Consider the following 17,157-nt stretch of genomic DNA (forward strand, 5'->3'; position numbering starts at 1 on the left):
TAGTTCTAGGTAGAAAATGAAAATTAGTTTTCTAGTATCCGTTGCTATTCTTTCTCATTACGATCACTGTTACTAGATTTTCTTGCAACTGTTGCGAAATTTCAATGCTTGTGCAAGAATAAATTGACGTTAAAGCCTTGTTTAACTAAAAAAGTAGAGTAAACCGAACAAACTGATTTTACGTTGAAACTACCAAAAAAGGAACGACAATAGCGCAAAATGGTTACGCGTACCTCATTTTTCGTAATTCCAACGATATTCAAACAGTTTTTTTTAACGATACTTGTTTACCGAATTTTTCTAATTACCGTAACAAATGAAATTTATTTCAGTGCTGACAATGAGAGAGAAATGCAGAGGGACTTTTTTACTCTGAAAGGAGCGGGGGGTTACAGATGGACGGTCGAAAGTCATACCTATTTTTAGGAATTTAAAAAAAAAAAAAAAACACAAACAGTTAGAGCAATTTGTGTTTAAGCGCTTTATTATTTGTTGTTTCAAGAATATTTTTAAATTTTTTCATCGAAATTAATAACAAAATCTAACAAACGACTCCGAACTCGAGGGCTTTTGCGGTGCCGCATCTCCTGACATCACTGTCCAACTTATTACAGATAGAAAACTTTTTTTTCAGTTGGAATCATCTGTTTGGGTTCGAGCTTGTAGACTTGATGTTTAAAAAAAAAAAAAATTCAAATATATATGATTAGGAACAAAAAAAATTTCATTTCCTGAGGAAAGATTGTGAAAAGAATTAGTGTAAAAAAATTTGGGTACTGAAATTCAAAAATCTTGCCACGAGTTCGAATCGATAAACAAGTTTTAAAGATTGTTTCGAAATTTCAAGTTGATCGGATTAGATCGCTATTTTGTCATTAATTTCAATGTTAATTTTTTTAAACGTTTTTGAAACTATCATTAATAAAGCTCTTAAATTAAAATCGATCTGAATGTTTTCATTTTCTTTAAAAAAAGAACTCCTAAAAATATTCGACGTTTCGTTTTTGAGAAAAATCTGATGAAAAAAGAAGAAGAAATCTTTTCCACATAAGCTTAGAGGATACATTGACGATTCTAAAAAGACTAGGTTTTTGTATTTTAGATATTCCGTTCGCCTACAAACATGGTTATCGTTTTGCCAAACGTTTTCTGCAGAGCTCCACTTTTAAACGAACGTACAGGACTAAATTTTCAAGATAATTTTGCAAACTTTTTCAAGTTCTAAAGCAAGAACCGTCAGCCTTAGAATGCATTTATATTCACTCTGCTCCGTCCATTAGTCTAGTGACAACAGGACATTAAACAAACTGATAATTTTCTACAACACTCAATATCTAGGAAACCACTTTAAAGGGACGAAACCATTTCTATTCTATGCATCTCAAAAATAGATGTATCAATTTTTTTGCATTCCTCGACTTTACGGTACATTTCATCATTGCGTAACAAACTTGCCAAAAAAATACCGGTAAAAACTGAAGATTTTTCTGAAAGTGCAACCAATCCATCGGACAGTCGTCGATCAATCCGAATCTTAGACCTTTCATATTTCATGCAGCGAACGAAGTGATTCGCCATGCGTTAGTCGCTCCTCGTGATTTGCTATTCACCTCCACCGGTCCAAGGAAATAGCCCAGGAAGCATTTACATGAAATCCATAGCCAGGAGCAGGACCCCCAAGCTCTTGTTGGCATCCAGGTGGCATCGCAGACTCGCGAAGAGAGCGTCCTGTGGCTCGGCTGGTTCCCCGCAGACCAATTTCCGCGCTATCACCACTTCCGTTTCACCACTGACTTCTCATCCCTCACACCATCCGCGAACCGCATGACAACGCTAACCAGGACGTATTCCATCCACCCATTTTGCATATTCTCTTTCCGCATCCCGCTGCGGATGGTCTGTGCTCCGCAAAACCATGATTTATATATATTTACCTCCTCAACTTCTTCCTCTTCTTCTTCTTCTTCTTGTTCTTCTTCTGGGAGGTTCTTCGCTCTTGAACTTTCCTTTTTTTCCAATTCATCTCGTCCGTGGTCCGTGCAGCATCCCTCTTGTGAGTTCTTCTCGACAGGGATCATTATTCCTATACGATTAATGCTCCGCAGCTTGGGGTATAAACTGTCGACGGATCGTGGCACCGTTTTGCTTAAGGGGGCATTTACCGAGAGGCTGGTCACTCGAGGAATCATTGAACTATCTCATCCGAAATCAGACAGGGAATCGCTAAAAGTCGCTAGAAATCCCTCGTATCGCATGATTCCTGATTGCTCCCGATTTATAGGAAATCATGGGGAACCATCAAAAAAATTATGCGATTTCGGAAATCACTGGAAATCACTTTCCAATTAAGCAAGCAAGAAAAACGTTCAAGTACTCATGAAAATGTTTATAAGAGAATAAAATAATTATTCCAATTTCTTTAATAACCTATGTATGTTATTGATTGAATACCTACGTATCCGTAATCGTAATTCGATTATTGTTAATCTATAGCAATTAATCAATGTTCGTTTCTTGACAGTCTGAAAATCAATGATTTCTGAAAAATCACTCGTAATCGTTGGAATCAGCAAAAATCACACGAAATCGCAGGTAATATCATTGATTCGGAAATCACGGAAATCGCCGTCGAAATCACAAGAAATCGATTCCTTTTAAAAATCGTTGAGCTGCCGAATTTACGAGTGACCAGCTCCTCGCATTTACAGAAACTTCGGGAAACTCCTGGGTGTTTCAGTTAATTTTTTTTTCACGCGGGAAAAGTTTGAAACGTTTTAGAGGTTTTAGGTACGCATTTCTTAGACCTTTTAGAGTGAATTTGCCTCATTAAATCCTCATTTAAATGTATCAGGGTGATGCGCGGAGTGCAATTTTAAGAGAGTGTAAAAAGGTGAAAGTTTATTGCGCTCTAGGTTTTTTCACTTAATATTTGTAGCATAGCATACTGATTTTTCTGGCACAATCTGCTTGCAAATGCCCACAAATTGTCACAGGTTTTTTCGACAGCTTCATTTTGAAAGAAAATATATAATTTTTCAGAATCATGACAAAAAATTAGCTGTTCTACAACACAAAAATTAGGATATCTCACTCCCGGGTGAGAATTTGGGCAAAATCCTGTGACAATATGTATAAAGTACTTTAAAATAAAACGCGTGTAAAAATTTTACGTGATTCGATCAGAAACTGTAATCGAAAGTGAAGAAAAATGAATGCAAAGTTTAAGGCTCTTCGTTATATTAAATTGGCCGTACGCGGATTCGTACAAATTAAAAATTTTCAACCCCCAAAAATTTTCCTGTACAGAACAGGGATGTAAGTGTACAAAAATCCAAACAACCGAAAATCGATTTTTTTCCACCTTAATGCCCCCTTAACATTGGTATTTCACCTGGAGCATGTACGTTTCCTATTTTGAAGCTTTTATAAGCACGTACAGAAACTTGAGTATCCACTGTAAGAAACCTCCATAATGATATCTAATTCTTATTTCTACCGAAATTCGTAAGTGATCGATGAAACAAAAAATATGAATTTCAAATGCGCGGTAAGAAGTAAATCAAAATAAAAAAGAAAGACAAAAAATACGACGGTATTATGGTCAGAAGTTAAAACTAGTTGACTTTAGAGTTTATTGATATTTTCTCTTTTCCTACCACCTCCCTTCACAACACGGAAAAATTAATAAGATCATGCCGAATGAAAAAGTTCAATAGGTTAAATTGTTTATAATCAAATGCTCTACAAAAAAGATGAGAAGCATATTTATTTTAAGGTTTTCAATTGATTAACAATCTTGCCTCGAAGTCTTTCATCCCCGAATTTTTAATATTTTTTTGTTTATAACTTTTTTATTATTGATATTAGCAGAAAAAGTTGAAAATAAAAGTTATGAGCGATTGTATCAACTATACAAAAGTTCTGCACAAAATTATTCTCAACTTCTCGGTTACGGAGATAAATAAAAAAAACTAATTACACCCTTAATTTCAAAACAGCAGTCGTTCTATTACACTTCAAGTTTCGAAAATTGAGTTTGACACTCACGGCTTACTCCAAAAATCGAAAAAAAAATAGAATTCTACAAATTTTTTTAGAAATTCTAGAAATTTTTAGTTACGGTTATCGGTCAGTCCTTAACTATTTTCACTTTTTACCAAAATCGAAAAATATAGTTCTAGGTAGAAAATGAAAATTAGTTTTGCTGCAGCTGTTACCAGAAAGTCTAGTATCCGTTACTATTCTTTATCATTACGATCACTGTTACTATATTTTCTTAGCGATATCTGTTTTTCTGAATTTTTCTAGTTACTATAACAAATGAAATTTTTCTCCGTGTACAGTCCTTTATTGCTTTGATTTTTTATCATATTTGAGAAATGAAGTTCTGGGTACGAATTGAAAGTTAGTTGGGTTCGGTTGGATTTATCTTACTCGCGTCATTCTTCATAAGAATCACGTGCGTCCGTGTAACTTCCTGCAAAATTTACAAGGCCGGCCCTGCCGGCTCGATAAGATTCATGTAAGTATACCCGAGGGCAGTCCTTCCGATCCCCTAGTTCCTTATGTCGGAGTTGTTTGTTTCATGAGGATCAGGATGGACTGCATCTCAGCTTATCTATGGGATCCCACGCGTTGAGTAGCTGAGCCCTTCAATTATTCCACCCTAATAGTGATCTTTTTTACGAAAAAATTCCCCCCTCCGAATGACTAAAGATCGGATCCGAAGACTGTGTATAAATTCCTGGAAGTATACATTCGACTGTTTTCTATAAATTTGCATGGCCGATTTATTCGGAAAAGCTTTTGAAGTATGTAAATTTGAAATCGAAAGATTTTCTAAGTGGTTTTGGTAGAAATTAAAAATTCCAGAAATCACGATATCTCAGAATTTTGATATTGTTTATACAATAAATCTTTCTATTTTCAAGAATTCTAAAAATCTATCGCTGACGTCAAGTCATACATTATGCGTGAAAAAATACACGCATTAATTCCAAGAATTTTTTTTTCAACAACGGGCCAGGAATTGTTAAAATTTATCAATCGTAATTCCTTTTTGTTTGATTTCGTATGGTTTGATAGATTTTCAAAGATTTTCAGAAACTTGAAGGTATGACAAATTTTTCCAAACCTTTGAGGAAAACAATCAAGATTAATATTAAATTTTAGCAGGAAGCAAACGCGTACGATGGCAGTTCGAGTAATGAAGTTTTTTTCGATCTGTCCAAAGCCAACTGATATTCTTGAACAATTAAAAATTGTCTCAACACACTATGATGCCATAAAAAGAGGCAAGAAAATAAATTGATGAATTGAGTTTGAGTAACAATAAGCTTGGAGCTTTCAAGGTGAATCATGAAATGCCAGACAGCTTCCGCGATGTTGAATTCTTTAACGAAGGTTCAGTTTCAAGCGGGCACAGGAAATAATCAAGCTAAAAAGATATATCAAGGCGCAAAAAGTCCGTGGCAGAGTAAAACAAAACGTCGCGACTCGTTAGAGGACAGATGAGGGTCTTGTTAGGATATATATATAAGATTTATTTGAAACTCAAGAATCGGACTTTCTCTTATCCGTTCGAAAAAGTTTTTCCCTTCAATGTTTTTTTTCAAACACAATTAAACCGTATTGCCTCATGTTTGCAGTCGCGTTTTATGAAATATGGTAAAAATGCGGCGAAGCACGGGGTTTTCTTTTTAAATAATTGTAACACCATAGTTTTTATCTTCTAACAATGTATTTTTCATTTACTTGCGTGATACAATAGAATATTTCAATCATCCCGTTACGTACCTACATCCTTAAAAAAGAATATTTTTGTATAGTTTATACTTACATCGTAATAACTTACTCATATTTTAATTCACTTATGATTATCCTTACGTTTTATATTATCTATGTACGCTTACCACAGGCTTATTTATACGCAAATGTTATTACAACGCTAAGTTTATTTTTACTTTAAAGGGGGGCGTGGAGAATACACGGGGATATTTGTTACAATCCAAATATTTTTTATTTGTTTTAAGTTTCATCAAATTTTTCACCTAAAGGGTTCTGAACTCGTCGTATAACTCTGGCTCAACATTATTTATACCTCTTCGTCTTTCCTAAAATTTTCGCTTATTGTTGTTGTTTGTTTTTATTTTCTTCTTCTTTTTTTTTTAGCAGCGAATCGTGTCGGAAAGAAACTCTATGTTATGAATTATTATTACATAGCTACATATATATCAAGTGGTACGTGTGCAGCATGCAGCTAACCGCACATAACCATAATTTCTTCGAAAGTTGGTTCGAATCGTGCAAACATCCCAAGGGCGTCGAACAAAATCGTGTTAGATAAGTAAACCGACTTTGCCCCACTCTCGTATATTATTCAATTTCCTTTTCTCCTTATCCCCGATGACTAATCATACACACCTACACACATTAATAAAACTCTTATTTTTCGGTGCCTATTATACCCTGTAGAACACGGTCAAAACTTACCATTGAGTCAAGTCTACAAATGATCCTATGTGTGTATATAACATAATATATTTATGTATTTATATTATTTATAATATATACGACCTAAAGAGGTTTTCCAATAGATTTCTCGTCTGCGCACAGCTATACAGGATATATTATTATATTATGGCTAGAGTTTTTTTATTCTCTGCTTTTTCACGTATCATTTTTACAATTCACTAGGCTGGGTAATAATAAGGGTAAAAAACACTTTCTTTGGATAGGCGTTCGTCTCTAGATACATGTATCAAAATTTCATCTTTTTTACTTTGTTAATTTTTAGGTTTTAGTTCGCTGCACTTGTTCATCCCCCTCATTCTTTCCTCCAGTTTACTTTTCTTCTTATTACTGGCCGAACATTTTTCGATGATACAGATTTGTACACTAGCTTTCGCACCCGTTCCGTTAGCGTATCCAATAAAAAGTTACGCCTTGTCCAAGGCCCGTAACTCTCGACGAAACTTATTCCCATCAGGAAGTCGTCGTGCAGTTTCACTTTCCTCCAAAGTGTAACGTAACGTTCAACAGAGGCGAGGCTTCCTTACAAGGAAGAGAAACTGATCAACCGTGAAACAGACCTGAGAAGCACGTTCCACGAGTAAAGTTGTGATTTTACACAATGTCTCAGTTTCCTGTTCAATGCCGAAAACATACAATATTCACTTTCCTGTTACACAAATTACGTTCTCCGGATTCTCACTCGATTAAAATCAATCAGTTCAATTATTATTGTTCATTGGCTGATCGTGCAAATGTCGTGAAAAATCTATTACACTATAATCGTTTCATGCACTCTCTCTTACAATCGACGTACGACGCATATTATAATGCCATCATGGCCGAAATTGTGTCTATTGCTTCGGGTATTTGAATTCAAAGAAAATGAAAACAAAAAAAAAAAAAACATTGCGTGGATATATCATAATTTTCGTGATCACATTATCACTCTCTCACGCACTGAGCTTCTTTGAGTTTTCACCTCGGAGGTTCCATTTTACCGGAATGGTACCTGCGTTAAATCACCGGTGATCTTACACATTTTCACTATGAGAATTTTTCTATCTTGATATACAGGTATATTATTAACACGACTCGGAACTGAGTCATTAATTTTTGTATAGATACACTCATCGAAGTGATTTCCTATAATATAAGATTACTAACGCACTAATTGTCTTGAGCATAATATTCATCACTCATCGTCAGTTGGGATTAACATTTTTTTATTTTAACACGAATACGGTGTAAAAAAAAGATTGCTATTTAACCGAGGAATAAATTTGTGTCTCAGTGATTGAGAAAAAAAAAAAGAAAAAAGAAAACACTCACACGGACGACTGATAATTGTTCATCCCTCAAAATGCACTGATGTTTTAAATGATAATTATTATACAATATATTGAGCACTGAACGTCCAATTCCATAAATCCAGATCTTTTGTCTCATATGTTTACATGTATTTATACCTAGACAGTTTATAAATTACGTTTTCATTGCAATATACACTATTCATGGGTGCGCGTTTTTGTTAACACGGGGTTTTTCTGCAAAATACACTAGAGAGATCCCCTTTTTCATTTATTTCTTCAAATTCAATTATATTATATATATATATATATATATAAAGTTGATTATCGATGATATTATTCACATCGTACTCGTCGAACATGACACGTCTACACGAACGATTATCATTTATTGCAGAGTGTCGCGATCCGCTCAACGCTTCGCAATCAGCTCCGTTTCGTTTCCGTTCCGTTCCGTCGTTCCCTCGTCGTTTCAGACGTCCACAGTTTCCCCGACGTATCCCTCGTCGGGGCTTTCCGAGTGTTCAGGTGCGCGATGAGCGCCCTCTGCCCTGGCGGCAACAGCTGCAGCGGCTTCCCTGGCGGTCTTGCCCAGAAGCGACCGCGGCGACATAGGCGTAGGTTCTCCGCGATACGCGGCCGGTGGCGAGGGTATGAACGGAACATCCGGGAGGACAGCTGGCGTGGTCGGTGAGGCAGGGATCTGCAGCTGTTTGAGTGGCGGGTGAGGTGGGTAGGGATAGCCCTCGGCAGTGTAGCGTGCGTCGCTCCTCGGGATGACGGCGTCGTAGGGCGTCGACCTGGCGAGGAACTCGGCTTCCCTCGAGTAGCGCGCTTGGGGAGCGGCGGCGGTTCCCTGGGGGGGATGGAGGCGTCGAGGGAGTGTGCTGGCGAAGGATATCTTCGGCAGGCCAAAGTCGACGGGGTATCCGTCGGTGCCGAGGTACCCGATCTGCGGCAGCTCGGGTTGCAGGCAGTACCGAGGGTCGTACTCGAGCATTTGGCGCTCGCTCCGTTGCTGCTGGTAGATGCCGTAGCCCTCCGTAGCCTCCGGCACTTCGTTTATCAGGTCAGGCTCCGTGAGGTACTTTGCCGCAGGGCTTCGGTATGCCCCCTCCACTGGCTCGCGCCGTTCCAGCGTTCCGCTCCTGCCACTCAGCTCCCGCTCGCCGTACAGCACCTGCTGTTGCCGCTCGAAACTCAGCTCCTTGCGCGGTAAGGTAGCGCTCTCCTTTACCACCGGCGTTATGCCCTTGCCGCCCTGCGTCACCAGCGACTTCGCGCTCCGTTTGCGGTCCTGCCGACGCTTCGTGCAGAATAGCACGCTGCCGATCACGCAGCCAAGCGCGAACAGCGTACCGATCAGCGCTCCAGCCGCCACCGCAGCCACGTAGCCTGTGCTCGGCTGGTCGAACGGTGGCTCGATTGTTCCTCGCTCGCGCATCAGCACTCGAAGCGAGAGGTTGGCCTCCGCTGAGCCAGCGCTGTTCTCCGCGACGCAGGTGAACGTTCCTTCGTCCGATTGTTCTACTCCCTGGAGGTGCAGGGTGTTGCTTTTGTTCGTGTGACCGCGCTCCCTGTAGTAGTACCTGAAATTTGAAACGTTACGAATTTTCACTGAGTGCAATCTTGAAACATTTATTTATCGGGGAAAAATGATTAGACTATTGAAAGAATATTGATTACTGAAAATGCAGTTGATAATGTTCGCGGGAAAATCACATTGACTATAACGAGTATCGTAAAGTTACTGCGGAAATAGAAGAAAAAAAATTTCTTTTTGAACTTGTGAAAGTTTCAAAGGACTGGATGAACACAATGAGTTTTGAGTTGAATTTACTCGGGAACGATCTTCCTGAAATTCATGGAACTTTGACGTGAATTTGTTCTTATTGAAAGTGATACACAAAAGTTTCTTTTCTTAAAGAGAATCTTTGCATCATTTTCGGAGGACGTACGGACCCTCCTTAGTCCTAATAGAAATTTCGTAGGTTACGAAAAGGCAACGCCAACAGAATTAAATTTGGACACCACCTGCTGCCCAACCACGTGAAAGTAATTGATTTTTTGAATTATGTCATGAAATTAAAGAGCAAAGTAATCTAAAACTCCAGAAGGACATCTGCATATTCAGTACCTTATACTCTCGCTGATTTTACGTGGGATTATCCTCATGTTGATTCTAGACTCAATTTGAATGAAGAAATTCTCATGTAGCGAAAAATGATTAGAAAAAAAAAAAAAAACGCGAGTTTGTACGGTGTTCAGTCTTATAATTTACATCACTTTTCAGAAGCATGTCCGTTTCAGTATTTGCATTCATTTTGATCAAGCACTTCAGCTTAGCACTATAGTGACTTCGTTACGTATTAGTGAAACCTTTTATAGGGACCATTATGTAGCAAAAGATAGGAAGGGTCTTACAGAATGGAAGTATCAAATTTTCTCGCAAGCACTAAAAATTTGCACATCGAAAACGACACTTCACCATAAATAGTTATTTTTCATCGAAGCCAAATGGTAGTCGTTAGGTTCATGGTACATAATTAGTCTACTTTCACTTCGCAAAGTCCCGTTCCATTCATAAGACATGCGATTTCCATTTCATTGCGGGTAACTTCGTACCTTTTATTTTGGGCCAAGTAGCGTATAAAATAACGAATTTTCATTTGTGGATTCCCGCACTTGAGCGTAAATAACATGTTTCCTGAAGAGGACAGTGCCTTGTGAAGTAAAATTGAATTACCAGCGTACTTTAAACCTTACTAAAAAACAAATATCAACTACAAATTGTTTGGAATTGTCAAAACTTATAATGTACCAGAGAAAAAAAGATTTCTAAAATTGATGCACGACCTCTGTAACGATCTGAAGTTTTGATCTGAGATTTTTAGCCTCGCCGTTTAGCTCGCATAAAATTTTTTGAAACGCACGTGACATGTGGTGGATAGACAAAAAATGAACGCTAAAACAAAAAAATGGCAAGCTCACCTGGTAAGCGCTGGAGCGGAAGCGGCATAGGTGTCGTTCTCATTCTGAGGTTCGTAAGGCACGCCGTTGAACCACCACGTCACCTTGGCGGATGGAACAGCGTGAACGTCGCAGCGCAAGGTGAGATTAGCACCCTCGTACACCTCGACCTGTTCCTTGACATTGACTTTCGGCAGGCATGCTAGGTCGTTGACCTTGACGGTCTTGATCTGCTTCCCATGTAACCTAGTTGGGGCCTCGCAAGTGGGTTCAGCCTCCTGTGGAGCGGCTGGCGCTGACTGCTGCAGCCAGGCTTGCATGGGTCTGAGCTTGCAGTCGCACATCCAGGGGTTGTTGTGCAGGGTGAGTCCGCGGAGGCTGCCACCGAGTGGAAGCGTCATCTCTGGGACGTGGGTTAGCCGGTTTCCGTCGAGCCTGAGCCATTCGAGGGCACCGAGTCCAAAGAAGGCGTTTTGCTCGACGGCCTCGAGCCGGCACTCGCTCATCTCTAGCACTGTAAGGTGGACCAAGGGGTGAAAGGCCTTACGGCGCACCTCCCTGATGGGGTTTCCGTTCAGGATGAGCCGCATGAGGCCCGCGTACGATGGAAAGGTCTCCGAGGGTACCTGACCGATCTGGTTCCCAGAGAGGTCTAGCTCCACCAGTCCCGTCAGTCCCATAAACGCCGTCTCGGCCAGGTGGCTGATCTTTGACCTGGACAGGTAGAGCCTCTGAAGGTTGGTCAAACCCAGCGCCTGGAAGCACTGCGGTGGCAGGCTCACCAGGTGGTTATCCGCCAGGTCCAGTACCTGCGTTCCCTCTCCGGCACCCTGCGGCAGACCGATCAGACCACGCTTCGCGCACTCGACCCACTCCTTGCCACCCTTCCACTTGCATACACACATCGACGGGCAGCCCTCGGCGAACGTCGTCAGCCAGAGTACCGAGCCCAGAAGTACTCCTCGCCACCACCACCGGACCCTTTGCAATCCTCTCGTCGAATCGAGCATCTTTTATCATCGATCGTTGTCCGGACAGACGCCTGCAGGCACCAAGGTTTTGGCAGTCGGTGTTTCCGGGTCGCCACGACCCTTCGCTGACTGAGCCTTCTATCTCTTCGACCGGGTTCTAGAATGTCGTTTTGCCAAGGCACCGCCGTGGTGTTGGTGAGTTTGACGGGCCATTAGACGAAGATGAGGGTGGGCATCTGTGATGAACTGATTCTGGAACAGAGATTAAGAAGGAAATGTTAGATGTACGAATAGTTTTGTCGTCAAGGAGGTTAGTTGCTCAAAAGTCGGTACCTTGTATCAATTTTAGCTGGAAATAATCACGCGAAAATAATTTAATTTCTCATGATTACTGAAAAATTTTAGTAAAATGTTCGAATGCTGTTGGAACTACATTGTGATACTATTATAATTGAAGATAATACATTGTCTGATTATTGCAGCACTTAAATCCGTTTGTTTGGTTGACTGTATCCGTCAGCGACTATTTGTGGCAATAGTTTCAAAAGCATGTAGAACAAATGACCATAAACAGCAATGATGGTAAGACATACTAGAGTTTTTGGCCACGGCTACAAAAGTCACTTCTATTTTTCACGCAAAATTCTCTTACTCAGTTATAGTAAACAGTTGAAATAATTGAGGACTGCAATATATTAATCACAACTAGAAATTTCTATCAGTGCATCTATTATCAAATTATCGTATTCATCGACTGCGAAAATCTTTAAAGACAAGATCAAATATTGGCACTTCATTTTGAAACATTTTGAAATTGTTAAAAATCATGTAGATTCCTTCGATTCCATTCTCCAATGACTGCACATTTTGTTCAAAATAGTATTTCTTTAAAGGTTAGTGACTCAAATTTTCTGTTCTGATCATAATCAATTCAATATTGTCATTTGTTGATCATGGTAAATTCCTGGTGAAATATTGTGGAATTTATTATTTAACGGTACTTGTATGTCGAAAAGAAAAAAGCTTCAGTGAATTTGTAGAAAAATAGTCTTCTGAACATCGCAAAGTGAAATCGAACAAATTTAACAGATATTTAACAATTTTGAAGCGATTCTAAGTGAACCATCGACATCAAAGCTTGAGTTTATATAGTCAAAGAGATCTTCATAGCTAATGAGTATAAAAATGTCATAAATACTCGGTGCCCAACTTTATACGACTAGTAAAAAGCATCGATTTTTGACGGACCAGCCTCCCCAAACTTTCCTCTCACTGTCGAACATGCACTTATGCGGTATACGTGTTTATCGATTCGGGTGCAAAAAAAGAGTAAAAGATAAATGAAATCGAAAAAAGAAAAAAAAAATTTATCTTCCTAAAAGTGAAAAGGGGATTTTCTTCGGGGACGTTGATGATATGATACGGGGTAAACGTGGCCATCACTGTCATTACGATCGAGGCTTTGATCCCCGATACTCTTCCTACGTATATCCCTTGCACTGTCTTCTACGTCACCCGAACACGGTATTTTGTCTCTGCTTACATCTACGCTGTGGACGGACCGCCGTTATTTCCGGTCATAATATCTCTGTAGGCGACCGACTGCCGATCGTCTATCTCGGTTCGGATAACCGCACACTAAATCTTCTTTTACAACTCTCTGTGATTAATGACACGTGCTGTTTTTCCTCGGTAAAGTAGAATTAAGTGCGAAATCATTTCACCGACTAAGGGGACTCACAATCAGTTCAGAGTGAAAACTCACCTCCCGAAATGGCCTCTTTATGTTATGCGATAAAAAAAAAATACTAGGACCTGAATTTCACGTGCCTAAATATAATTTTCTTATCGATAATCATATGGGAGTGCGGTTACTTCTACAAATTCATCTTGTGCACATGGAAAGAAGTTTTAAAAAAACATTATGAAGTATAGATTCGATAAAATCACCGTATTAACTGCTGGGCAAATTGGATTCGACATCAGAAAAATCTCGAACAATTCATTAGAATTTGAATTATTCGATTTCTTGGCCTGTATAAGTTTCAGTTTCACGTGAAATTTCCTGTGTCAGAGCATGTAATATACGCATAGGTACATATATGTACACCTATAATACATAAACATCGTGACCCTGCGTGTGACAGCCCTATTTAAAATCCAATCCACGCCGTGCCTATAAATCTTTACTTTCAATTAACGCTTTCCGAGCATTTTCGGTCGAAGCTTTTGGGGGAAGGGGTGAACTAGTGCTTTTAAGGCCACAACTCTGCTGACGGATCACGCTGAGATCTGGGAATTCGCTCGTGTTCGAATGTCGGTCTTTCGTGTTCCATTTAAAATTATTTTGTTACCCAGTGTATGGACGTCCTAATCTACGAATGTTTCGTCACAAGTTGACAAAGACTTTACTGATTCTTGTGAGTGAAACCAGTTGACAAAATGTCAACATTTTCGAACGTCGTACAGCAGAACTATCAGACTTGTAGTGTCCCAACAACATGTCAACTTATAAAAATGTTCAAGACCTGATTGTTTCTTTTGACAGCGAATAGTGGGCAATTTTTGGCAAATATCAGGCAGTCATCTACATACCTAGAATTTGTTTTTTCAAGGACTAAGATCAAGCGTTTTTTTTCTACGCAAGCTCCGGTCTAAAATGAAAGACCAAGTCGACGTTTCCTCTGTTTCTCGTTCCTGTTTTTTTCGGACTTTTACATGCAAGCGCAAAGACGGGCCAACATCGAGCCAAAGTCTAATATTAGCTGTCACATTGTACTCGGAGATTCTGGATGGCGTCAGACGTAGCTCGCGTCAGGTTGAGCAGAAAAGCCTATCAAGTCTGGCGGGCGTTTTTTCTTTTTTTTTTTTCTTTAAAGAATAAAGGTTTCCCGCACCGTTGAATGAGGGACCCCAGGGTCAATGAATTTCATAGCAGTCTCCGCGTCTCTCGGCTCGCAGCATGTGCTTTACTTGCAACATGCACGAGTGAGCCTGCTCATCTTCTGGTTCCATTTCACCTTATATTCGGTTTTTTTTTCAGCCACCTTGGAACCGCTTGGAGGATAAAATGTTAAAGCAGCAGCTTGCGTGAGGAAAGTGCTCTTAGGATGAACAAAAAATCAACGCGGTGAATCGCACAAAGATCCAGTAATTGGTGAGTATATAAAAGTTTTATCTTTCGTGCTTCGGAACTGTAGGCAGACATTCTTTTGTGAAATTCTCAGTCTGCGAAGTTGATTCAGTTTTTCTCGAGTTGGTGATAATTGTTAATGATTGGGAAAAATGGTCTCGGTTAGAAGAATGGACACGTTGCTCAAGAAGCTTGAGAAAATTGTCGATTCCGATAATAATTGGCAATATCAAATACTCGGGGCTTTGTATTTCCATGAGTTGAAACAGAACACCAATGTTCTGTTACTGATCGACTAGAGGCGAAGATTGGTAAATGTAATCAAGTCACAATTATGCTTCATACACATGACTCTTCAATTTTTAACTGATCAGGTAACTCGTTGAACGTAATTATAATAGTTTTAATGGTTCAGTGACGCGGAGTACTACCATAAAAATTACAATGTATTCGACAATGGAAGCGTAAGTGAAAAGTTCACGCGCAATGATGGGTCGGACAACTTTCAATGAATCTCTAAAACAACTGAACAGTTTGATTCCAAGATGGGATAGATCGTTGGATATTATAAGTATGTTATACCAATACGTGAAGGAGGTACCATCCAGTTCAGGTTCATTCCATTGGATTCTAGTCACTGTCTATGTGAAATTCATGATCCGCAGCTGAATCTAGCCGCCAATTCGTCCCTGACCATTTTTAAATTGTTTCGTCATTGGCAGCCTGGATTATTGAACACAAGAGTCTTGCATCGGAATAGCTGATATAAAATAATGAAAGTGGACTTGAATGAACGTTGATCGAAAAAAAATTTGCTGGCAGCCTACCAGAAAATGTACGGTCGATATGTAAAATTGTCATGAAACCAATCCGTTTTTACGTGGCACTCGAAATGGAGTCAGGCTATTGCCACTCTGCTTGCACGACTATCCAACACTCTCGACATGCAGAATGACGACGATTTACGAGCTTCACGGACCATAAATTCATAACTTTTACTCGAATGAATAAAAGCCGAGAAGGAGTTCACCGTCAGTGAAAATTCGTCGCCTAGATTAGATCGGCCAATTTATGAAGGAAATTTATCATTTCACATGGAAATACAATCTCACGGCTGATGTTCTATCACAAATTGAAACTGGTGCGAAGTCGATAGATCATCGGGCATTCTCCTGATACACTAACAACACTGTCGAAGAACAGGCGTCAGAGTTACTACTTTTGATTTTGTAGTCTATATTTCAGCAGATTCGGTCCTGTCAGGCATGTTTTTTTTTCACACTTGAATAATAGTAACTTTAAATAAAATTGAACTTAGATGTGCATTTACATTTAAAGATTTTGCATCAATGAAGAATTGTTTTATTTTGACACGATGCTGTTTGAACGATGGTCTCAGAACAAGAATTACAAGATATGATGACTTACAAAGTCATTGAGTGGTGCAATTGGAAGATTCTAAGTCAAAGTCTGAGTATAACCTCTGCTTGACAAGTACACGCTTGATTTGATCAAATTTAATGTTTCAATACTAATCCAAATGAAATATCGTCGCAAACAGTTGAAAGGATGTTGAAAGCGCTTATTTTTGGTAAGCAAATGAGACGATTGAAGATTTGGGCGAATTTTGAGAATTTGTACGTTGAGAATCAATCCTTGAATTCTAATAAAGTCTGTCTTATTCAAATGGACGTAGATCGAGCTTCATTTGAATATTGTTTTCATTACAATAAATTGATAGGAAGCATTATTATAGACAATAAGGTTGAAAATTTCGTTCATCGACAGGTTTTGAGGTCTCCACGATATCGTAAAAACGCTTGAAACCCGTTTACTTCAATTTTAAAGAGATTTTTCTCATATTGTTTATCGTCTTTGCCACGAACCGAAAGTTTCGTCTTTATTTTTTTTACGAAAACGCCAATCGTTCTATATTAAAATTCAAATCCACTACAAAAATTTATGAGAATAAACTATCCAGGAATACTGTTTCTGAATTTCAAGTAAAACGGTGAAGCCATTTTCGAGATATCGTGGACACAGCAGAAACATGTCACCGAGTGAAATGCTCGACGTTATTGTCCATAGCAATGATTCGTCTTACATGCCTGTAGAAGAAAAAAAAAAATATATATACAAACGAATTTTGAACTACCCACTGTTGAACGAAACAAACGCGAATCGAATCCAACGATTGGTTGACGAGTTATAAGTTTTCAAAATTCACCCACTTTTTTCACCATTCAATCCGATGATATAATAC

General features: G+C 39.2%; 1 protein-coding gene across 15 annotated transcripts in view; it reads right to left on the reverse strand.

Moving 5' to 3' along the window:
• Window positions 1-4,544: 4,544 nt before the first annotated feature.
• Window positions 4,545-17,157, reverse strand: part of LOC124308816 (leucine-rich repeat-containing protein 24-like) — a 129,034-nt gene continuing 116,421 nt past the window's right edge. For 14 of the 15 annotated variants that reach the window (XM_046771927.1, XM_046771923.1, XM_046771935.1 and 11 more), the window contains 2 exons: window positions 10,812-12,013; window positions 6,073-9,409 (listed from right to left, as the gene is read on the reverse strand). In XM_046771927.1, the coding sequence (XP_046627883.1) occupies window positions 8,293-9,409; window positions 10,812-11,800 (2,106 nt within the window). In that variant the 5' untranslated portion in view covers window positions 11,801-12,013 and the 3' untranslated portion in view covers window positions 6,073-8,292. Of the gene's footprint in view, window positions 4,556-6,072; window positions 9,410-10,811; window positions 12,014-17,157 lie in introns of those variants that run through there. The other variant, XR_006909106.1, reaches the window with a different exon arrangement.

This window comes from Neodiprion virginianus, chromosome 7 (genome assembly GCF_021901495.1).
Source record: "Neodiprion virginianus isolate iyNeoVirg1 chromosome 7, iyNeoVirg1.1, whole genome shotgun sequence".
Taxonomy (NCBI): domain Eukaryota; kingdom Metazoa; phylum Arthropoda; class Insecta; order Hymenoptera; family Diprionidae; genus Neodiprion; species Neodiprion virginianus.